This window comes from Pocillopora verrucosa, chromosome 6, assembly GCF_036669915.1.
Source record: "Pocillopora verrucosa isolate sample1 chromosome 6, ASM3666991v2, whole genome shotgun sequence".
NCBI classification, from domain to species: domain Eukaryota; kingdom Metazoa; phylum Cnidaria; class Anthozoa; order Scleractinia; family Pocilloporidae; genus Pocillopora; species Pocillopora verrucosa.
In genome coordinates, this window is record NC_089317.1 from 15917479 (window position 1) to 15942399 (window position 24921).

The 24921-nt window shown below is 37.2% G+C and overlaps 1 protein-coding gene across 1 annotated transcript; it reads left to right on the forward strand.

The window, feature by feature from the left end:
* The first annotated feature begins 1105 nt into the window (after positions 1 to 1105).
* LOC131770207 (peripheral plasma membrane protein CASK-like) lies at positions 1106 to 24230 on the forward strand. The gene is made up of 29 exons (XM_059085919.2): positions 1106 to 1306; positions 1520 to 1632; positions 2246 to 2296; positions 4301 to 4355; positions 4753 to 4830; positions 5503 to 5575; positions 6255 to 6357; positions 6752 to 6835; positions 7832 to 7923; positions 8138 to 8260; positions 9025 to 9105; positions 10067 to 10106; positions 10223 to 10251; positions 10482 to 10524; positions 10831 to 10952; positions 12399 to 12485; positions 14784 to 14867; positions 16049 to 16228; positions 16743 to 16821; positions 17683 to 17768; positions 18042 to 18110; positions 18428 to 18624; positions 19382 to 19428; positions 19863 to 19931; positions 20023 to 20103; positions 20858 to 20938; positions 21181 to 21383; positions 21690 to 21806; positions 22099 to 24230. The coding sequence occupies exons 1-29, from the start codon at positions 1257 to 1259 to the stop codon at positions 22273 to 22275; spliced, it is 2694 nt and encodes an 897-aa protein (XP_058941902.2). The 5' UTR covers positions 1106 to 1256; the 3' UTR covers positions 22276 to 24230.
* The last annotated feature ends 691 nt before the right edge of the window (positions 24231 to 24921 follow it).

The following is a 24921-nucleotide window of genomic DNA, read 5'->3' on the forward strand; positions in this document are numbered from 1 at the left end:
AAACGCATGCACAGTTTAGTTAAGAATGTATTATTAGAAGACTACGTGGTTGTTTTAAAAACATATTGAGTGCAATTTTTAGGAGTAAAACAGTAAAATGTCTGGGTACTTGATAATATCTATGAAATTTAAGCGTTGTTCTAGAAAGACGTTATGTTTATCAAATTACACTTTAGCGCAGCCGACAGCACAGTCAGACCAGTCAAAGTCATGTAAGAAGTAAGGTAATCTCATTGTCATGTTAGAAGTAAAGTAATCTAATTGTCATATTAGAAGTGAGGTAATCTTATTGTCAAATATATATGACTGCACGTCGAATAAGAGCTATTATAGACGAATCATAATTCTTCTTAATTTTGGTAAAAAAGGATGTAAACGTAAGTTTGTACTGTGTTGCCGCATCGGTGGGAGGTAAATTACGAGATTACTTGGTGTAATCAATTGAGTTTCTAATGTAATTTGACCACCGTAAAAATTTTCTAACGCTGACGTTCTAGCGTTAGCCCTGTCTTGTCGCTTTCTCATTTTAACAAATTTACACATCGCAACCGTTTGTGCATGCAAGCCAACCTCGTTTCCAGGGCTTTTCAGAACGAAGTTTGATACGTACGTGGTCTTTTTCTGAAGTGTTGGCTGTCCCCTGGGGGTCATTACAGACTTGTCCGTTCACAGACCTTAGGTCATCGTCTGAAAGGGGATCGAAGTATTTAAAATGGCTATGAGCAGCTTATTTTTACGGCATCGTTCAGTCCTTAGTTGCCAATACTTGGATTAGTCTTGACCTTTCTGTAGCTAAATTATTCAGGCTGGAGCTTTCTAGAATCGAACACAAACAACTTGAGACTTTTTGGCGCAAAAGAATTAAACTAATGGATTTTCACGATTAAACAGACAAACAAACAAAATCACGCGCGTTTCATTTAGACATACTCAAATCCTATCTTAATTTTAATTTACATTGATTTCACGGGCCACTTCAATAACCCTTGGTTCCTTTTTGCGGTTAACTCTAAGCGTGCAAGTTAGGGTTGTGGAGGAGACGATCGGGAATTTGAGATTTGGCGTGGCTACCAAGCAGCTGCGTAACCAAGCTTACAGCTGTTATAGTGGTCATTTCATCTGATCTGGGCAAGGCATTTTCCCTTCGCGCACCGAACTTAACTACTGTAGCCATGCTCTTTTGGTTATCGGCTCGAAAGTCTTGAAATCCAGCGGTTAGAAACTTAAATTTGAGAAGGAAATTGTCTACATTTGACATGGAAAACGGGTTTCCGTCGCGGTTCGACCTTCAAGAACAAATCGGAAAGTTAGTATTCTTGCTGATATCTGAAAGGTCGTTCGAGAACCAAATGTAACAGGCAGTTGCAATTGCGAATCACCAATGTTTGCGTGTTTGCCTAATCTTGGTTTTATGACTTCTTATCTTCTTGTATTACCTTGTCGATATCTTAAAAATGTGTAGTTTGTATTACCGTCGAATGTTGTGAAGTGTAAAGCGTACCTATTAATTTGTTTGCAGAGGTACTTTCAGTGTTATTCGAAGATGTTTCGACAAAAGAAGCGATCGAGTGTGTGCGGCGAAAATTGTAGATATTGCAAAAATGTCCTCCTCGAGTGGTCTGACAGAAGAAGGTAATATGCCGCTATCTTGCTGATTTTATGCATAATATTCAGGTGCAAGAGGATTTTGGTTGTTATCCGGTTTGCTAATGTTTAAATCTAATGTAATGAAAGCATCTTGATATTGCATGTGCTTAAAGTTTGAAGAACACCGAACTGAACGTGAATTTAACGTTCGATTTTTTATTGACTTCTTGCCGATGCAATACTTAAGGTTCGATTGCCTTAAATCTGCTCTTCTAATATGTGTTTTTCCATATAGACCTCTAAATGAAAGCAATAAAAATGTTCCTTAGGCAAACGAACGAAGACTACATGCACGTCAGGGTGAATTGAAATATTTTTCCTCGCGCTATTTATCAGATACTGGGAACAGTAAACGATGCGAGAAATGTCCTCTTATGTTATTAGATATCCAGTGAAGGGGTTATTAATTCTGGACACGCGGTTTGTATTTCTCAAACCTTCTTTCCGGTGGTTTCGCATCTTTCTGTTTCAGGGTGGTTGAGCCTTCTAGTGCCCACAAGGCGTTCTCTTTACGCGTTAAAAATTTTCATCAGAAAGTAACCTATCCATTCTACGTTGAAAAGATATTTAAACTTTTTTTTTAATTCACCGTTCGCAGATTTACAGAGGGAGGCCCGTATCTGCCAGAAATTGCGGCATCCTCATATAGGTACAGTATAAACGGATATGAATAAGGAAAACTTCTGTCATGTAAATTTTCCGCTCGTTTGGCGACATGCTTTTGAGGTGTCCGCTGTTGTTGTTTGGGCATTATACCATTTAAACAAGTATCAATTACTCGTAGAGTTTTCCTGCTGTAGATACAATGTATATTCCACCGCTGATTTGATTGAAGTCGTAATCCGTGGGATCTAATTTTATTTCTTATTTCACAATTCGTTTAGATTTAGTTAAAATATTCAATTTGAATCCTATGAGTGAAGTGAGACTCAAGAGTTTGCTTTTCTGAAGAACAAAAAAAAATAATAAGAAATACAGACATTTCTAAATGGATTAAGTCTTTCCATCTATAGTTTAAAAATTTTTGATTGGTCTTTTGGAAAAGCACTAAAATTTCAAATTTAAAATGAGATTTTCTTTTTCCAAGTAAAGAATGCATTTATTTCATTTTTTCCTCCAAGTAAATAAATAAGAGTTGTGCATTAGATGTCAGCTGGTCCCTGTGATTGTCAGAATTTAATTTTGGTACAGGTACATGCAAATGTTGTAGAATATTGAATTTGCATTAAAGTGGCCATTGAACTAATAGAATGGTAAACAGCAAAATTAATGGTCAGATACAGATGATAAAAGAGTGTTTTGTTGCTGAACTCATAGTGACAAAAATTTTATGGGAAATAAATGCACATACTGTTGGGTAGAAAATGCACATGGAAGATTTTAAAACTCTGGTATCGACATCATCAAGTCGATTCAATGCAGATTACTAGATTCACAAAGGTTGTAGTGCTGCAGTACTGAGGATCACAGCTCTGTGGAATAATAAAAATACATTCCATGTGAAATTCTTTAAGATAGAGCATGATTTTCTGACTTCAGAATATTTTTAAGTGGTAAATGAATGTAAATATATTAACCCTTTAACTCCCAGAAGTGATTAACATAAAACTTCTCCCTACAATATCCATACATTCTTCAGCAAACAGTTAATGAGAATATTCAAACTTATCAAGTAGAAGCTGCTACCTTGATCTTGCATTAAGTTTTCATAACCAATTTACATAGAAATGTGTAGCAGCTACAGGAGAGAATTAACAATTAGATCTTGGGAGTTTAAGGGTTAAATGAACCATAAAAATACAATGGCTGTGTCATCACTTCGTAAATCATAACGATGAAGAACTGTTTTTAGTGTAGATTGATGTCATCAGCTTACTTCTTTCATGCGAACAGCTCTGACCATTTATATCGTGATGGACATAAAAATGTCTTCATGTAGTTTAGTATCTACTCTATTCCTCTTCATATTGTTATTATCAATTACTATTAGTGTCTCATTATTTTGATTACCACTTTATAAGCATTGTTTAAATTCAAGAATGATATATATCAAATATTTCATTTTTTAAATTTTTTATTTAAAAGTCAGAATGATAAAGGAACAAAAAAGTGATACATACTGTGTTCTTGCAGCTTTAATTCAAGTATTCCCTTTTTCTGGGCTATAATGCATGATTATACAATACAGAATTTCTGCAATGAGTAGGAAAAACATTATATTTGTGAACATGTTACAATGCCCATGCTATTTTGCTTCATTTTTTATTTTTTTTCCTTTAGACGTTTTAAAATTCTATCATTTATTGAAAAATTACTTCATATGATGTCTTTTCATGATGACAAAATTTTGGTAGACTTTCATGGCTGTACTCTAAGAAAAATTAAAGGGGAACCCAGTGCTTAAAGCCCAATGTGAAACCAAAGGTGCCCAGCACATGCTTAACATGTACATGGGAAAAGAAAGAAAGATTCCTTAGAGCAAAAGTAGGGCACTAGGGACCTCTGGGTACTGCTAGAGTACAGCTGTGCACTTTTAAGGGGAAAATGTTTTTATTTCATATATCTAATGTTCCACAGTATTGAGAAATGTTGCAATGTTTTACAATATTGAGAGCTGCAGCTGTATTTTGACTTTGTATTTTTATTTCTGCAGTTGAAATCATAGGAGCATACTCTGTGAGTGGATATATATACATGGTTTTTGAATAGTGAGTATTTTTAAAGCCACATACAGAAATTAATTATTGCAATCAAAGTATTTAGTCATGCTGCTTCTCACTAGTTGATGTTACTTTTGATGTACTTAGATGTTGGCAAATAGTAATTTTCCTTTTTTGGTTTGATTCAAAATGCTGGGAAACACTTCTTGAGTTGAGATGAAGTGAGACTGAAATTTTGTAACATTCAAGAGGCTGAATTAGTTATAATTATATGCCCAGATATTTGTATTACATAATGAAAACAAATTGTTCAGAGCTGTTTCTTACCTTGAAGCTTTATGCGTGTTTGTGTAGAGGGCAAAATATCAAACATGCTTATTTTAATTACAGCATTTTATATCATTTTTCATTTTTCAAATGCAGTGTTTTACATTTAACTTTGCAGTTTGGATGGTGCTGATTTGTGTTTTGAAATAGTGAATCGTGTCCATGCGGGTTTTGTTTACAGTGAAGCTGTAGCAAGGTGAGAAGATAAATTCATCTTGATAATAGAAGTGGGTGATAATGATGATGACGATGGTGGTAATGATGATGCTGATAGTGACAAAGATAATTAATGGTAATAATGATGATGATGATAACTATATGAATTTATTGTGGAAATCGGAAATTATTGAATCTCACTCCATGTTGCAAATTTATTCAAGAAAAAAGTATGCCTTGGAGTATGGAAGTGAAGGCAGTGCAGCAAGGTTGGCAAGGGTGCAGGGCTTGTAATTTGGCTTCAGTTGTTCGAAGGGTGGATAACACTATCCACTGAATAAATCTCTATCTGGTGGATTTCACAGTATGTTTTATTACAATTATCTACTGGATAGTGACATATCCTTTGGAAAGTGCACCACCATTGGAACAACCAGGCCCAGGTGGTACCAGGTTCAAGCCCTTCACAACTGAATGGACTTGTTCTAGTCTGTCTTCACTTCAACCCCTTGGCTGCACTTCTTACATGTACATTATATAGCCAAATGGTCTGCATCCTGCTGATTAGGATTTTTAAACACCATGTTAACTTAAAATGTTTGTTTCCAATTTGTTTTTATTGGCTCTAAAAAGTCCCTTTGGGAGAGTGGTCAATGAAGTATGCATTGCTTTACATTTGGAGTAAGTGCTATCTATAATTTTGAATCAACAGTCACTATCTCAGACAAGTTTTGGAGGCAGTGTCATTTTGTCATGAAAATGAAATCATACATCGAGATCTTAAGGTAAGATATGGATTAACTTGCTGATTATTTGAGAGTGTATTCTGACTCGTGATTGTTATTACAGTAAAACTCCAACAAGTATGGTGACCATAGGGGCATGTGCAAAACCATCACACAGATCTTACAGCCTGTGGCCCTTTACACATCAACATTAGTTTGCATATAACCAATAACTGCTATAACGTTTATGAACTAAACAACAGACAAGGTAGTTTACAAGATCCATTGCCCTGCCTGACAACCCTCTCATCCTATTTTTGAGGGACTGATGGGAACCTCTGTACAAGTCTCACTAAACACCACAAAGGGACAACCATCTCAACTTCATCAACGTTTTCATCCCTGGGAATGACTCAAGATAAATACATGTTTTTCTGTACAATATAAATTCATTTTCAAGCTGACTGGGATGAGACAAAAAAATACCAATAAATAGATATTTTGGATTCAATACCACATTCCTAGAGTTAAAAATGAGGAAAACTGATTTTTAGATCCTGTAAGACACTAGGTTAGTAGAGCTTTACAGTACTATTATAATGTAGAAAATCAAATGGAAAATCTTGCAGAAACTCACCAGATTTTACCCACATACTAAATATAAGTGTATCTTAACTATGATAAAAGTATCACTTGTCTGGATTTTGACTGAATGTCACAATATTTTTATTCCTGGCAGCCTCACAACATTCTGTTGGCAAGTAAAGAGAATTCAGCACCAATCAAGATTGCTGACTTTGGGGTGGCTGTAGAAATTGGAGAGGAAGGCTATGTCACAAGTGGTGAGAGAAAATATCATGGCATTTTACTTTTATCATTTGAAACCCTTATCAAAAGATTACTGATGAATGTGATAACTTGCTTTGAAAAATTTATGTTACTGCCACATTTAGTTATAGTACACAAATTATTGTCAGTGGCATAGTAAAATTTACTCATATTCTCATAGACAAGTAAATTAATTGTGCAGGGTTTATAAATGGTTGATTTCCCCAACTTCTCTTTTCCCTTCCTCTGAGTATGAAATTGAAACCATGTCAACTCTATAAATGGAGATCTCTATCACTTTGGAAATCTTTAAGTGACAAACCCATGAAGGTTTGCCCTGACAATTTTATTCTACAGAGAGTGATAACTGGTTTATTTGTTTCTTTTTCCTGGTTTGATTCAATAAAGGACGCATAGGCACCCCACATTTTATGTCTCCAGAGGTGATAAACAGGGAACAGTATGGTAAACCAGTAGACATTTGGGGATGTGGTAAGTAGATGTAATACTCATTTTTAAGTATTTTGGAAGAAATGATACTGAAAAATAAATCGTTACAATGGTGATACAGTATTTCTTCTACTTAGTGGTAACGGTAATAAGTCAAAATTCTGAAGCAGCATCAAAAAAATTATGTAATTGGGTCAGTTGAGCAAGAAATCATTGTTAGCACTTTTAAGATAGTGCAAATATCTGTGTCATTTTTGTATTGAGCATTTCAGTTCACTTTTGTAATCATTGTCCCAGCCTTTTTTACCAAGAACAATTCTTCCATGATAAGAGTAAATCTTTAAATTTTTGCCTAGTAGATTACCCTCATTACTAAGTAGATATACTAACAATTATAGTAAATCTTTATGTGACTTTGGAAACCTTTAAATGGAATAATCCTCATTAGTCAGCCCTTCTTTGTTGAAACATTTATCCAGGATCTCCTCTTGCTTTGATGCACTTTCAGTGTCAATTTTGATATGGCTCTAGAGTCAGCTTTCAGTCTCTTCTTAACCTAAATGTATTAGAAACTTAGATTATCAGTTTATGTGATAAATCTATCAAGAGTAACTTAGACAGCCATGTTACTGTACCTTTTGAGAACATGGGAATTGTATGGTTCATGATGCTTTCAGTCACTATTAAAGATAACATCCATCCAGATTTTAGAAAGAAACAATTGGATTACAATTCTCTAAATGAAAATGCAGAAACATTACCTTTGCAACTCTATTAAACAGCATTGTTTCTCTGGGAGTTCAGCTGCATGATTGATGGCAGCATTAAAAGCATTATGTGTTAAAGCCTGTACAACTCCATTCAGTCTTGTTTCATGTTAATTAATGAAGAATACAGTAATCCACAGTTTTGCAACATAAATGAAAATTTGAAAACAGTGGATTATCCCTTAAAAGAACAGTAAGTTGTACCTTGTTAGAACAAACTTTTGAAATTAAATACCTTCTAATGTATGACTGCCTCTCATTCCTGTGTTAGGTGTTGTACTCTTTATTCTTCTGAGTGGATCATACCCCTTCCAAGGAACTGGAGAAAAAGTATATGAGTCCATCAAGAAGGGCATACCCATGGTATGTTAATAATAAAAGATGTGTCAAAATTAAGGCCTATTTTTACTTCCTGTTGTTGGACAAAAAGCTGACTAGCAATAATTCATTGAACAAGAAGAACTGAATTTCATTGACTCCACTAGGGGAAGTAAAGGTGCTAATTTATGGGATGAATTTGATTCAAGTTATGTTTTAAACATTTGTATGGTGACAGTTGTGTCTGGGCATCTTGTAGATGAGACCAAAAATTTGGGACAGCATATCTGATGAGGCAAAAGATTTAGTGAAGAAGATGTTAGCCCAGGATCAGAATGATAGACTGACAGCAAGGGAAGCACTGCAACATCCTTGGCTTAATGTATGTACTAACTCTAAGGTTTACCATTGCAAGTTGACAAGTTGTTTCTATATAACAGCACACTTCATGAAATTTGAGTCTGTCTCTTTTCATTGCCAATGAAATATTGGAATTGCACCAAAGCAGTTCTAACTATATTTTTAAAACACAAGTATACAAGGGGTGGCACAGCTGATGGAGATTTTCATCTAAACTGCATAAACGTTATAGCAGTTATTGGTTATATGCAAACTAATGTTGATGTGTAAAGGGCCACAGGCTGTAAGATCTGTGTGATGGTTTTGCACATGTGTAAAGGGCCACAGGCTGTAAGATCTGTGTGATGGTTTTGCACATGCCCCTATGGTCACCATACTTGTTGGAGTTTTACTGTAATAACAATCACGAGTCAGAATCCATATCTTACCTTAAGATCTCGATGTATGATTGGATGTAAAAATTTGCAATTCTCAAATAGCATGTGAAGGTACTCGCTGAATGATGAGGGTAATTATTTTGGAATTTTACAGTAACTTTTAAGGGGTTAGAACTGTACATTGTACATTCACACCCAAGTGTTTAGCACGAAAAGTGTGTTGTCCTTTGTATTACTTTGCAGCCAGTGGTTAGTTAGAAGCCATTCTCTAAGAAGATTAAGTCCCAAATTATTCATTCCTTTAATGATAACACCCTTGTAAATATACGAAAACTTGAAAACAACCACAACTAGGGTTAAGTGTTTTGTATTATTGAACAGTGATTTATATATTTTTTTTCTTCTCTAGAATCGCAATGTACCACAGAGAATTCACCTTCAGGATTCAGTAGATGAAATGAAAAAGTTTAATGCAAGAAGAAAGTTAAAGGTGATGAGAATACAGTCATTTTGTACAAGTAATTTATGTATACAAATTTACTGCTGTGGGAAACATAATTCCACTCTTCCAGTAGACCAAATAACTCACTCAACCAACAGGGTTAATCCGTGTATCATGCTGTTTACATCTCACGCGGTCTTGAAGCGGAAAAGGTATCCAGCTCATTCTTTTGTTCTTAAACTGTTAAGAGCTTTTCCAGCTCATAACAATTTCAAACGAGGCTATCAAACGAATGCGACTTAATGTCACGCAAGATTTTGTCACGTTATCAAAATTCTTCTCGACACTGCTTTGTTTAGCCTTTGAGTCGTCTAGGTTTCAAAATTTGGAATAAAGAAAACAGAAGCCGATAAACAACTGCTGGTTTACCATACTTAGTCAACAAGCAATGGACTGCTCGGAACATTTGTTGAGACGTAAATGAAATAATTAATCAGCAATTTTTAACAGGAAGTGTGCTTATAACGACTCTAACGTCACACTATGAATTTAAAGTGCATCTGCCTTGAACCGTGATAGGAAGTTTATGCAAGAAGATGACATTTACTGTTTTAGAATAGCTCTTTTCATTTCTGAGGGATATGTAGGTTTTTATTAAGTAAAGTAGTAAAGTGATGACGCCATAGACTCCATCAAATTTTTTTTTGCAAACATTAAGGGAGAAAAAGCTCAGGCAATTCTTATCAGAAATGCGTGATTTTAAGTTATACACAAATGTAAGACTAGTGATGTGGATGTGTTCCACAGCTGTATGAGCTTGACATTCCCAGGTCAGGATCAGTAATGGACTGCTCGGAACATTTGTTGAAGCGTAAATGAAATAATTAATCAGCAATTTTTAGGTATATTTTATATAATATTTATGTCAGTTTCCACCAGTTGTCTGCATGTAAAAAACAGGCAAATTGTAGAGTTAGAGGAAATTAATCTGTGTGTCTCTCTTTTATAGGGAGCCATCCTAGCTGCTGTTGCCAGCAGAAAGTTTCCAGGTAAGATGCCCTTATTGACTGAGCCGTGTTTTTTAAGTTCTAGTTATGATAAGTTGCCTAAAAGTGTTGTGCCCTTTTTCTTTAACATATCTGTTACTTTTTTCTTCATCTCTTAGTGGCAAACGGAGACGTCATCGGATCTCAGGTATTGAAATTTCTCCTTTCACCTCAATATATAGTTTCAGTAGATTGTTGTGATTTGTGCAGAAAGAAAGAAAAACAATGGTAGATACCATTGATATGATTGCACAGCAGCGATCTCGTCGTTGTGACTGTTGTGGTTTAGAGATCGTATCTCGTACAAAGTTACTTAAGAATTCATAGGATAAATGAAGTATTCATATCATCGCATGATCAACCTTTAACTTTTTACAGGATGATGTTTTTGATTACGAAGACGATGATCTGTCTGCATCAGGTGTGACTCGCTACCTTTTCCTTTTTTTTCCCTTTCGTTCTGTTAACTCTCAGCCATCCATATGAATTCCCAACATCGAAATACATGTATGCTATCGATCGAACTTCCCGATAAATTAGTCCATTTTTGTGTTCATTTACGAGAAGTAACTATCTTCCTCTCTTAGGAGGCTATTTGTAAATGTGTGTGTGCCATTTATGCGTGAAAATTATGTGCAAAAAGGATGTGCGATGCAATAACGGAATAACTTTTGATCGAATTTGTTTTCAATCGACTCATCTCCGTCACACCTCTCTCCATCCGTAGGGGCTATCGGTCAGCTTCTTGACTCGTTAGAAGAGATTCAAGTTCTCGCCGGAGCAAGCGAAGATGATGTGAACTTTTTACAGAACTTCTTTGAACATCAGACGTTGCAAGCCTTACTAGAGGTGAGAATGCAATTTGTGAAGTCACTCTAACCCAACTTCATTCTACACTCGTGTCCCAAGAGTGCTCGGCACAAAGGGTGTAACAAGGCTGAAATGAAATACCAGTTACTGCCCGTGTGCTCTGTTAAGATCGGTAAACTATTAAATAAATAATGGGAAGAACCCGTAAAGAAACGGTTGAAGATACTGCAGCGAATTAGAAATCTCTCCCTTTTTTTCCTCTTGTCATTCGCCTTGATGCTCCTCCGGGGATTAGGTACGAGTAGCGTCTAACACTTCAGATACAAGTCGGATTAGCATAGGGGAGTGTGCTCCTTTTATTTTTGGTTAGCCATGCGCGCTTGACATTCTGAAACCTCTCAGACGAACGAGGCCACGTTGAGATCAGTTCTTTAATCGCTTCCTTACTTGGTATCAAAGTGTTTTTAATTTAGTGCTGTTTATTATCAATCTAAAACCAATAACACTTAATTTTTCCTCCACAATCTTCCAATCTGGAAGTGTGTGCTTTCAGCATAATTTGAAAGCAAATTCTGATTGTAGCCGGTTCTCGCGCATCCATTTTCCCGCGCCATAGGGGTCTCAGCTGGAACAGAGACAAAATGTACGGGTATATACGATTTACATGTAGCGTTGTTCGCGCAATTTTATGCAGATCCGTGACGCCAAATGGTTTGGAATTCGTTTGTGAGGTTTTAATTTTTTTTAATTATGATTTGAAAAAAGTGTAAAGCTGGAGAAAAAGAAGAAATAAAACAATGAAAAAAAAACCGGAAAGCAAATTAATCAGAATAAATTCCTCGTACACTAAATGTCGTTATTTGTAATTTTATAAACTTGAAATTTATTTTCTTTTTGGTTTATAAAGAATTTTGATTATACGAGGTTGGCATAATCTTGACAAGTCATTTATAATCCATTAATTCGTTGCATTTCAAACAAGAAACAAAGCTTTTTTCAAAACCTCTGTGTACAGATAAAATGTTAATTAGCTGTCCTATGAAGTTGGTGGTTCAAGTTTTTCTATCAAATAAACAAATTAAATCAAATTGGTTTGCAGCATGTCCGTGTCATATTCATAGGATAAAATATATAAGTGGGTCGACGAATAATCATTAAATGCAGATTGAAAACATTTTCCTCAAAGCCGCCTCACATGCACTTGAATCCCAGTCGTATTCTGTGATTATTGTCAAAAGCGAAGATTTGGTTCTGAATTCTCGTCGGAAGTAAATTTATCATTTTGTGTTTGCGAAATTTATCCTACGAAATCTTAATGAAAATATAGTTTTACTAGTTCGTAGAGTAGTGGAAATTGTGGCTTTGATATTCAAATGCTTATCTTTTTTTGGTTAATAATTGATTCCGTCCAAGCCCACAAACTGGCCCTGACGCTGTCGATAGGAAAAAGAAAAAGATATCCATTATTTCCCGGTCATGTTGCAGGTTTACGACAGAAGCCAGGAATGGACGAATGAGAATCGTTCGTGTCCATCGACATGTTCTCCTAACGCGGTAGAAGACGCTAAAGAGGTGAGGAAAATCGTCTCAAAATTACATTTGAAATTATTCGATCAAGCGCGCTTCACACTTCAAAATCTTCTTGATATGTTTCCGCCTCATGAGATGCACTTTGTGTTCTGTACAAGTTTCGCTTGTGAAGTCGTTTTTTTTTGAAGACCGGAGCTGCTTATGTAACAAACCAGCAAAGAGGAAACCTTTTTAAATAGGAAAATTCGTTATTATCGTGTTAACATCTTGGTGTCACTTTTCAAGGTTTATTTCTGAACTGAGTATGTCTTCACTGTTTGTAATGTCGAACATTAAATTTTGCAAAACATGAATTGAAGCGTATTGTATCGTGTTACCGCTTGTTCTCCGTATCTTTTAAGTCTGTCGTTAGCGAATTGTAATAATATACGTTTTGGTCTCTGAACTGCTTCAGGTTAGTCTGTGTGCTTTTTTTTCTCAGATTTCTTGTCGGTCACTAGTGAGAATCTATCAAATCATCAACTAGTATTTACTTTGCTGTTCTTAATAATTATTTGTTAGCCATTTCGACCCAAGTACGGCGGTTCCAGAATGTGTTATTTGTGAAAAGAGTGAAGATTTCAGTGGGGTTGAAGACCTTCCTGAAATTTAAGGATTAGGAGAAAAAATGGATGCCTGAGCCTTTTAAATCGTTTCTCGTTATCATAATTACTTATTCTCTGGTCGTAGTATTTTTTCTTTTGGAAATTTATTTAACTTACTAATAATTAGCTCATCCATTTAAAGGTACATAAGCACTGCTTCACGGAAAGCACTCAGTAGAAGAAAAGTCATATCTGCAAAGCTGCCCACTCCCTCATAAATGAGCGGAATTTTTTACTCTTTACTTTAAGCCTTTGTTTTCGTTTCCTTTCGGGTGTCCAAATAACTTAAACTGAATGGCTGAAAATCATAGTCGATTGGTGGGAAGCTAAAGGAAGCTCTCTCATTGGCCGAGGGGCATGCAAAGACTGTTAGAAAGACGTCAGAAATTGATACAAATTTGACAGTGATTGGGTTAATTAGTGATTTCACATACGTGGGTTTTTGACGTTTTCATTGATGTCACATTATGAACTGTTGCTGAAAGTACGGTAATATTGATGTGATGTCGAGGTGAATTGAGGGGTCTGGATTCGAGCCCTAGGCTGATCATAGTTGATGATAGGCATTGATTTCTCCCCACGGGGTATAGACAAAATATTGTTGTAACTTCACAATGTACCGTGTCACTTCCTGTTAAAACAACTGGGATAAGTTCCATTAGTTTGGCCCTCAATGGATGTGTACATCCTTTGTTCGTTATCCGTACATCCTTCAAGTTACCCAATACTTGAGACCATTTCAATTTTTTTTTTCCTTTGACACCTTGCTCAATGTTTCCAGTGGTTTCTGCCCATGTTTATCGGATTTTAGCCTTTCACTACGAGTGGTGTCCAAAAAGTAATATCTCTAAACTACTCCGGCAATGTGGCAATGTGAATCCCTTTTCCAAGCGGACAAGTCTTCGAATAAAAAAAAGTTAGCATTAAGGGGAAATATGGAATGGAATACAAATTATTCGGAACTCACACAATGAGAGATGTAAGGCAGAGAGTAATGAAAAATTAAGCTCGAGTGTTGCCTTCGTCAAAGACTACTTTTATCTCTCAACTGCACCTGATAAAGCAGGTCAGATCAAATTAAAGGGGGACGCTCCCTCTGTGCATCTAATATGTTATACACAAGGAAAGAATTTCCAACGTTTACATCAAGTTTTTTTCTGACGATTCCTATTTCCGTAAAAGACTCAAGCACGAAGACTAACAATCTTTAAGTCGTCCATTTGTCTTGGGCCGATTATTTGAAATCTACAATAAATATGTACTCAAAATTACAATTTTCTAGGATAATAGAGCGTCCTTTGTTTTGTTTTTTTGGTTTGCATCCAAATGTTTCCTTTTCTATTGATCAAAAGACAATCGAAAGATTTCAATGACAGTCAGGGATAATCTCTTAGTAAGCCGCCCAGTCATGCATGAAATAACTAAGGTGTGGTCGTACAATTTTTCGCGTGCGATTCGATGCTACCCACGTCTTTTCGTCGCGTGTATTGGAAAGAAGGTTTAGCTCATCCGGTGAATTTTTCTTTTCGATCAAAGCCTCATTATTATATCTTAAATATTTTCCTTTTTTAGCTGTTACCTTTGCTTACTGTGTAATCAGCACTATTCTGTATCCTGCTCTGGTGATATTGCATGAGTAGGTTCTCTTTCATTTTTCGTCGTTCTTACATCGCCCGATGTATTCCCTTTTCCACAGGTTATTGACCTGGTCGAGTTCAGGGCCGAAGACGACGACGACTGTTACGAGTTGCAAAACATCTTGTCAGACCCGCATGTGATGGTAAGCCATGAAATAAATGTACTATCTTAATGGAATCCACCGCATATCAATTTCCATTTGACGCGTGATGTAAGTGTTTTCTTTTGTGATACTTAAAAGCGTTTGATATGCAAATTTACTTTTCAATCGAAGAGTATCTTGAAACAGTTTACGGAAGGAGAATGATAGCAAAAGAGGTTTTTTTTCTCAATTAGCGAAACAGATGCGGGGATCATTAAGTCAGTTATTATTGAACAAGGGTCAAAAACGACACGCTCTGTATCTCTCGAAACTTCTGTCCTCTATGTCACGCATTAGCGGAAAGGTTTGATTATAAAGAAATTCTTTAGTGTCTTATGTCATAATGTGTAACTACGAGAGATGAGCCATAATTTGCGATGTTGACGGATAAATGCATGGAAAAGAATCCACGGTTTCATTTTATAGCTTAGTGTTTCAAAAATTTATAAGAAACAACTATCCTGACTGAATGCTGTTTTCATCTGGTTATCCCCAGAAGTCTCTAGGCATTCCTGGGTGGTTTTTTACAATCGGTAAATTACTGTATGATCGGATTATAAACTTAGCGGCTGTGTGAGATCAGATTATGTGATAACGTGATCCTTCAACTTTTTGCAGAAAGCAGTTTTTTCACTTTGGTCAGATGGTACCACGATCCAAGTAATAACTTGTTGGTGATCATTAGTCCAAAACAACTGTGATTTGACGTCAGAAAAGTCCCTCTCTGCCCTCCCTGAATTTGTTTCCATGTTTTGTTTTCATTACGTTTAAACTTAACATGGATTATGGAATTGAAGATACGACCTCTGGAACAATAGTGTTCCTCATTATGAAATTTACTTTACCTTTCTCTAAAACGGCAGCTAAATAAGGGGCTCATTATCCCAGCAACTTAAATGCACTTTTTATTTGGTAATCTTACCAATTTTCATCCAGCCAGTTGTTGTTTCAGTTGAAAAAGTATATTTGTGTGTCCTGGAGTTTATGATAAACCCATAGTCATTTTAAAATTTGTAACTATGAAAAAATTAAGTCATCGGCTGGACAATGCCAATGTGTTTTATGAAGACTATATTCTTCGTATCTGTGAGATTTATTATGATTTCTGTTGCAACTTTGAAGAAGTATCTTTTTTCTGAAGTGATCTGAATTGTGTTGGTGAAACTTTTGTCACCCTCCAGGCGATGCTTCAGTCTCACGATGAAGTGTTGAAAATCTCAACGGGTGAGGAAGTAAACCAGTATCATGCTGATACCAGCACTGGATATAATGGCAGAATAGAGGAATCTATGAGCGAAAGACCGGAAAAACTCACCCGTGTTCGACTCGTTCAGTTTCATAAAAATCTCAACGAACCCATGGTAAGGATGCAAGTGCACGCGTTGCGGCCTTATCGTTAACTGCTAGTTGATGGGTTTGAGAATTTCCTTTGAGTACAAGGAAACCCAAAATATAAAAGTTTGTTCATGTACTAGAACATGACAGAGGTAAAAGCAAACTAAAAGCGAACCAGAATAGTATAGAATGGCAAAGATTGATGTGAATGGTAAATGAGACACATCTTGCGGAAAATTTTTCATGATGCACAAACGGAAGCGTAGCTTCTTCAACAATGACCAATTTTTTTCGTTGTATGTAAGTAGGAGCTAACTGGCGCAAATGTACTCTCTAGCCAGACTTTTTGAGTGAAATTTTCAAGGCTTCAGCTATTCTTAGCTCAGAGAGTTGTCTGGCGACTGAACTGAGAGATAGAATCTCGTTTCCAACTGAAATGTTTTTTTTTTAAATCTGTTTGTGTTGTGGTCGAGTAAATTCAAATTGCATGGTGTAGATACTTATGTGTTCATTCCCTGATTGTATGATTTTCTTCTTCAGGGAATTACTCTCAAACTGAACGAAGAAGGAAGGTGTATTGTCGCCAGAATCATGCACGGAGGAATGATCCACAGACAAGGTTTGTGTTTTTTTGAAGTCTACAGCAAATTGCAGCAAAGCTGTAAACAACGCGTTCAAACCGAACCAAAGTAACTCTTGTTATCATTGTCGTTAAAGTTTTCATATGACCGCCGTGATTTATTTGCCCCCTGCGATAAGATTCTTTTTTTTTTTTTAGATTGTGACTGTAATAAACGTGTTCTAGATTAAAATTTAAAACGCAAAGGCCTGTAGCCTACGTGTAGCTGTACCCTCCCTCGCGAGGTGAAACCTTCCGTTTCACCTTGGTGGGGGGCGGGTATGGCTACACGCAGGTTAAAAGTCCAGTGATATATAGCTCAACAAAGCGTTCGCTAAAACTTGACTTTTCGTATGCCAGGCAATGTAGACATCCGAAATAAACCGTTACGTTAACTAATATTTCATTCTATATTTTCGTCTGGTTGTCGAAAGTTTGAAACACTTTTTACCGTTTGGCGTAAATGAACAGGTACAGCCACAGTTGATGATATTTCCTTTTAATTTTGAAGGCTCAATGCGCATGCGCGAAATGATTTGCTTCTCTAACGTTAGGAAAATAACAATCTGGGTGACACTAGATCTTTTTCCTAGTGTCAGGTTAATAATATGAATGGGATTACGGGCTGCCCTCGGGTCACCCGCTTACTTCTGCGGGAAGCCTGTGTTGTAGGAAGCAGCCTCCTCCAAAATCCTTCCCCTCAAATTGGAAACAAGACAATCACTTAAGTGTACGAGACTTGCTTCAACCATCTGGAGAGTGAACCGTTGTTTATTAGACACATTTTCTACTGTCCTTCATCGATAAATTTACTCGCAAAACAGGTCTTTTTAATGGCGAATTCTTTGTTTCCCTATGTAGGCACACTTCACCCAGGAGATGAAATTCGCGAAATCAATGGAGTCAACGTGGCAGAGAAGTCAGTCGAAAACCTACAAGCTATTTTGGTGAGTTATACAATAATCACCATACCCCACAGTGCTTTTGACTCTTCACACCCAGAGATCTGGATGCATTTTCTCCTCACATTACTTGTAGAACTTACAGGGAGAATTTATTGCACAATCTAGCGATCATTTCTTTATTCTCGTGACCATGACGTTTGATTCAGCAATACCACTATAAGGAGAACTTAGCTGTTGATCGATGTAAGGGTTTAGGGACCAAAGCTTTACTGTGAAACTAACAAAAGACGATTTTCTTTCGTCTTCATCTCTCAGCGTCAAGCGAGTGGAAATGTCACGTTCAAGATTGTGCCAAGCTCAAGGAATTTAAACCAAGTCTCTGAAGTAAGTGTGCAGTGGAAAAGATCTATGAAGAATGGAACAAAATATTTTTAGTCTGTTGTAAATGTATAATGTTTATGTCACTAGAACAGTGCCTTTCATGCGACGTTGATCGTCTCACGTAAACTCAGTAAAACTCAGTATTTTTCAGTAAAAACCATACAAAATGATGGAAAATAAAAAAAAGAAGCAAATACTTCAATGCGATGAACCTTTATTACGCTAGCTGAAAATTAACTACAGAGGTTTAGTTGTGAAGCATAATAAGTTCTCGACTTTGCTTGATATGCGGCTTACTTACATACCGCTGCTGTTTGCAGGTGTTTGTGCGGGCGCTGTTTGATTACGACCCTCGTGGGGATGACCTGATTCCGTGCCAACAGGCCGGGTTAACCTTTGCTTGTGGGGATATTATCCAAGTCGTTAGTAAAACTGACCCCTACTGGTGGCAGGCAGTCAAGGCTGACGATAAGACCGGATTCGCAGGACTCGCTCCGTCGCCCGAGCTACAAGAGTGGTTAGTATTTCGGGAGATTTGAGTGGTTTGTCCAAGAGTTAGTTACCGTCGTATGATGATCCCATTATCACGTCTGTGATGTTATTATATGACCAATGAGGCTCTGCACGTTTTTGTGTTCCCGTATGAGGAGCGTATGCGATGGCGTGAGCAGCACCATACAACGCCTTACGGCCCTGCGAGCTAAAAGAAGAAAGGAAGAAAAAGAGGAAACGATGGTCATATGATAAATGCCTGTACTGGCTGAGTTAGGTCGGGTGAAAAGTGAAAATATTTTGCTCTCGGTCATGACTCAGACCACGTGTTGCTCGGTACGTATGTCGAGCCAAGTATTTTCCCTTCCGGCCCTCCCGGCCCTCCCACTCAGTCAGTAGGATATACTACCAAATAATTGAAAGCCGTATAACTTAATATCGCTTGAAATTGAACTGAAATCACTTAAGAAGCTAATGCAAGATAGAAAGAAAATAATGAAGAACAGGTGGCGTAGGCAGTATTCTCTACAGGGCATCTTACACAAGCGGATGTCAGAAAACCCACAGTATATTTGAAAGAAATAGGGTATGCTTGTGAACATTTCAAGAAATAGAAAAAAAAAAAGAGTAAAACATAGGAACAAACTTTTCGGAGTAGTTTCTTTGAAGTGTTCTTTAGAAAAAAATAAGTTTTGAAACTTACTTGCGGGAAGGATGAACAAGGTGAAACCTGCGTCTAAACCGTAGTGCCTCATGTTGATCTTCCATTTAATTTTTGGCAGGAGAGTGTCGAGTTTAGCAGCGGAGAAAGCCAGGAAGCAGAATGGCGGTAAGAATGTGTTTTTTGGATTCATTCAATTAACGGCCTGTCTCACGATCTGAAATTAATACCTCAGAAGTGGGAAAGGGTATAATGAAGGAAAGATGTCATAGTTAATTCATAGCGCTGCAAATTATAGCTCAGGTGTAGTTATAATTTGAAGAGTGAGGAGTTCGCCCGGCGCTCCTTGCGATTACTGTATTGTTTTTGCCAAACTTAGACCGTTTTCTTTCATCCAGTCTCTCTCTTGGGTTTTGTCGTTGTTGCTCTTGATTTTCTTGCTTTTTCTCAGCTATTATTATTATTTTTGATATTCATATTATTTGTATAATTTGTCTTAATCGTTATGATGGAGAGTATCATCATTATTGTTGATGCTTTTTTTGTTATTATAATTATAATTATCTTTATCTTTGAATGACATATGTTTTTCTTTCCTTCAGCAACTTGTATATGGTTTAACAAGAAAAAGAAAAGCAGTCGTGATAAGTATGTGGCTAAACACAATGCAGGTGAGCGCTAGTGTGCGTTTTACTGGCATGAATTGATTTATTTTTAGGATTGAACAATCAGTGATGCAATTACTTTTCTCTTTTCTCTTAGTTTTCGATCAGCTTGATCTTGTTACTTATGAGGAAGTTATCAGGCTGGATTACTTTAAACGAAAGGCACTTGTACTTCTCGGTAAGAATAGATAAACCATTTCCGAGATCTTCACTGCATCTTCTTCCAAACGACCTAGAAAGCAAAACCTCTGATCTGAAAATGATATTTCACCCTCGCGCAAATGCGACCCATTTCACAACAAAGGTTTTGCAAGTAGCTTCATTTTCTAAGTGAGGGTTTTTGGAACTTGGAAATGACCGATTGAATTCCCAAGATAGCTTTAATCATTTCTTCGCGCTGTGGTCCAATTGAAAAGCCCGGGTATTGGGTTACTAGCAAAACACGAGAGTAAGGATGAGCATATTGCTCATGAATGGTCTTGGGCGTGCAGGAAGATCCCTCCATATCATTCCGAAATCCTGCTTTCAGGCGTGTGGTATGGTGTTTTTTCCTTCACATGTTCTGATTTCGTGAAGAAATAAGCAAAATTTGAAGTGCAGAGTTTACGTTTAGAGCAAACGCCTCTACCCGCTCTGGAGAAGCTGCTCACCAAATACTGCCATTAATAGCTTTATCTCGAACCCAGTGTAATTTTGGCTCCATGTTACCGGTGCCGTTGCCAAGAGACGCCTTCAAAGATAATTGAAAATGTCTCATGCGACTAAGGCTTCTGTGTAGTCATTGACAAAACAGTGCTGAATGCGTGATATGGCTAAGAAGCGTGCTTGATCCAGCGGTGATGATCGCTGGCTCTTATCCTTTAGTTTAGTGGAACTGATACTATTTACTCTGTTAATGATTACTCTGTTCACACAATGGCCTTTTTTTTCAGGGGCTCATGGCGTTGGAAGGAGACATATTAAAAATACATTGATCAATAAATTTCCCGAAAGATTTTCTTATCCTATTCCACGTAAGTAAACGGTTATTGTCTTCGCCATTGGTGGATCATATTAACTTCACTAAAATTCCGTTTTTAGTATGAAGCTGAAAAAATTTTAGGGACAAAGTTTTTTTTACAAATCCGCAAACAAGGCATGAGTAAACTTCATTCGCATACATTCAGGTTCCCGAAAAAGTAAACGTTGTGATCGAGACGAGGAACTATGAAGCTTGTGAGACTCGGTGAAATAATTTCTGCTGTTTCTTTTAAAGATACGACAAGAGAGCCAAAAGAAGGAGAAGAGGATGGAAAAAATTACTTCTTTGTTTCTGCCGAGGATATGTTAATGGACATAGAGGCCAACAAATACCTGGAATACGGGACGCACCAAGGCGCCATGTACGGCACCAAGCTCGACACGATAAGGGACAACCTTAATCAGGGTCTCACAGCAATTCTCGACGTGGAACCTCAGGTAAATCAGGGCCCTTTTAGACAGGCCGTTAAGATTATGTCCTTCAGCGCTGAGGCATATGAACTGTAATCATCTTGGTGTTACTTGGGGAAGTAAACTGAATTAGATCTACATCATCCAAACAATACCGCTTTTTTTTCACCCCTTTCAAGTCCGTTTTCCGATAAATGCAGTTTACGTGACATTTTAAGTGTCTACATTCGCACGACCAGCCTTCTCATTTTTGTCACTAGGTAGTTCCGAGAATTAGATGCCACATGAACCGCTTTGTTACCACGGCTTTCTAATTTTGCTTTTTTCTATCAGGCGCTTAAGGTTCTTCGGACCGCAGAATTCTCTCCTTACGTCGTGTTCATCTCCGCACCAACCATCATTGGAAACGACAATACGAGAAACCCTCCCATGCCAAACGGAGATGTTGCTGTAAGTCTGTATAGTGAAGTTTATCGTGCCTCTTCTGATATTTTCAAGTGATTCTGAAAGATTTTGATAATATAATTCATTTTTATTCTCAAGTTTTTAGTATTATATTCGCAATCGAAAAATCTTGTCGGTAGCAATTCGGTGATAGTTTGGTTCTAACAACTGAGTGGGTAACGTATTTGGCCACCGTAAAGAGAACCAAATTTTTCAAAAACTTGCGTTGACCAGCACTGTTTGCTTAATTTAATATTTATAATTTTGTTTAATTATTATTTTTTTCCTCCCTCGATAGGACGAAAGTCTTCAGAGGCTTGCCAAAGAGTCGGACGCACTTCGCCTGACGTACGGGCACTTGTTTGACCTTACAATCGTTAATAATGATATCGACGACACGATTCGCCTCCTGGAGGACGCCCTCGAGCGATTGCACAAAACGTCACAGTGGGTGCCAGTGTCGTGGGTGTATTAACTCCATCCTACCCCTCGCAAGGATCACGAACGACATGAGTCAAGCCATGGTCAGGCTCTAACGAAATGTACCCAGCCCTTTTCTTTCCAGTACTTGGACCCATTCCTACCTCGCCAGTCGTTAGTTAACGTAACCTACTCAGTCATTCATAGTATTCATACCGTATACATCTCTTAGTAAGGGAATGGAGCTTTTGGTGTTCGATGCCTAGTTTCCCTATAATCCATTCAGAATCAATTCTTAAGTCATCAGGAAACGCCAATATCACTCGGAGTTTTGCGAGAGAGAAAAGGCGGGAAAATTTCTACACCATCGTGCAGGATTGGTTCCGTAAGAAATGATTAAAATTAGATTTAGTCTAGGCATAATTGCAGGGGTAGGTAGGCCTCAGAGAGTGTGGTTTACTATGCACAATTAGGAAGAAACAATTGTCCCAAAGCTTGGGATTTTTCTACCAATTTTTACAACTTTCAAGCTCGTTTCTTAATAGTTGCTCTGTAGAATTTTACGTTAATGCACGTGCTACCTTTATTACGCGGAATCGGATAATGATCATCTCAACCTTCGAGGCTCGTTTGAACGCCACTAAGTGTTTGGTGTCCAGGGGGTTGCCTTAGGAAATGAGTCTGTTTCTTGTTCCCAAACTTTGGTTGTGAGCAGCGGTGTTTCGTTTCAGTGCGCCTGAGTATTGGGTCAGTTTGATTAACCTTTAAATAAAAAACCTTTTGTTTGGTTGCATGTGGCTTAACCCGTGAAAAGCAGCCCTTTTGACCTATGGAAGTTAAATGCAACGGAAAAAAAGTAATATAAATAGTAATGAGAGCCTTTTGAAAGGGGCTGCAGTTACTTACTTTTAAACGTAATGAAATTTTCTTTTCTGTATAACTACTCAAGGTAAATTGTTTATTGATATCTTAAAGAAATCCGAGTTTTCGAAGAATGGAAGTGGAATGTACGTGGAATCCAGGCTGTAGATTGGCGCGATCTTCCTTGTATATTCGATGTCAAAGGCAATGCAGATCGGTATAACTTTTGAATGTGCTTGAGCCCTTTTTGATTGCAAAGACCAAAGATATCAAGTTTAGTTTTATTCTTTCTAATATATGGTGGAAAGTGAATTTTGAAATCGATTCAATAACTGATTGTTTGCGCCTCGTTTTAAAAGTACTCTTTTGCTTTGAGAACGACAACTCAATGATTTTGTTTTGTTTTGTTTTTGTTATTTTAATTCCCATAAATATATATATATTTAAGAGAGAAATGTCTCTATGTTATGTATTCATAGCTTGTTTTCCATTTTTTAATTTCAATCGGTATGTAAAATGCAATCCCTAATTTATTTATCACAATAACTTAATTAATGCTCCCCAGTAACCGCTCAAATAAATCAGACGCAAACATGCAGGTTATTGTGAAGAATTCAGAAGTAATCTTAAATTTTAAATTAAACTGAAGTAGCTCATATAGTGATATTATCGGCTTTTTGCATTTTGTTGTATGTGGCTTGATGTTGAGGCTTGAAAAAGCAATTGGGGGGCTCCTCATTTGAACTGATCATGTAGGTTGATACAGGGATACAATTTGACTGAAAAGATTAAGACTACAGCTCGAGATAATTTTCCATCAAGGCATATGTCACGTAATTGAGGGTATAACGAATCTTTGTTGTTTGTTGAAAGCTCAATTTCCGACTTTTCAGTCGTCGAGGTATTATCTTCATTGTAGATGTGAATTATGAAAATTTGTACAAAGATTTGCCTTAAGACAGTGGAATGGGATAATTTCATGCCTTATGTTTTACTGTCGAAATACACAAGCGGCTAAGGTGTGTATAACGTCAAAAATGTAAAATTGAAAGAAACTGAATCGTGATGGAAGATGAGCACACGTATTTGTAATGCATTCTCGTTTTATATGTAAAGAGATCGCTGTACATTAAAGTATGTGAAACTTGAGGAGTGTGGTAGTTTTTTTTCCTCTTTGAATTTCTCTTTTGCCTTAAGCCTTCCCCCCCCCCCCCTAACATCAGTATCCATATTCTCCATACTCACTATACATATATATAAGGTGCTGACAAAGAGAATTTGTTTATTAATCAAGAGTTGTTTTAGTTGTGAACAATTTCTCTATTCTTATGACCTTCATGTTTGAATCAGGGGTGATATTGTAAAGAGAAATTAGATGCTAGTCGCTCTTAGGGGTTGAAGGGTTAAAAATCTAAGTGGGGATTGTTTATAGCGAAGACGAGAATTTCTTAAAAACTTTGTGAATGCATCAGTTGTATCCTTTGATTTTTGTCACGCAACTGGCTCTCTCCCCCACAAATGTGAAAACGCCGAGTAAATTCACGCGGGGAACCTACGTGTCTAACATTGTATGGGTACGCGATTGGCTCTAGAAAACAAACGGCGAGGTCTGATTTGTGCAGTGCCTCATTATTAGGTAAGACCACCATGCACTCAAAACAAAGGGAGAGTAATGTCGTTCCGATAGAAGCAGCTGATGGCAAGGGAACGTGTGTTTCGGGACAAGATCAAACACTGGCTGCGAAGGAACTATGTAACAGGCGGTAAACCTTTTGACCCCAAGAGTGACTGACATCTAATTTCTCCTTGCAATTTCACCTCTGAATCACACTTAAAGACA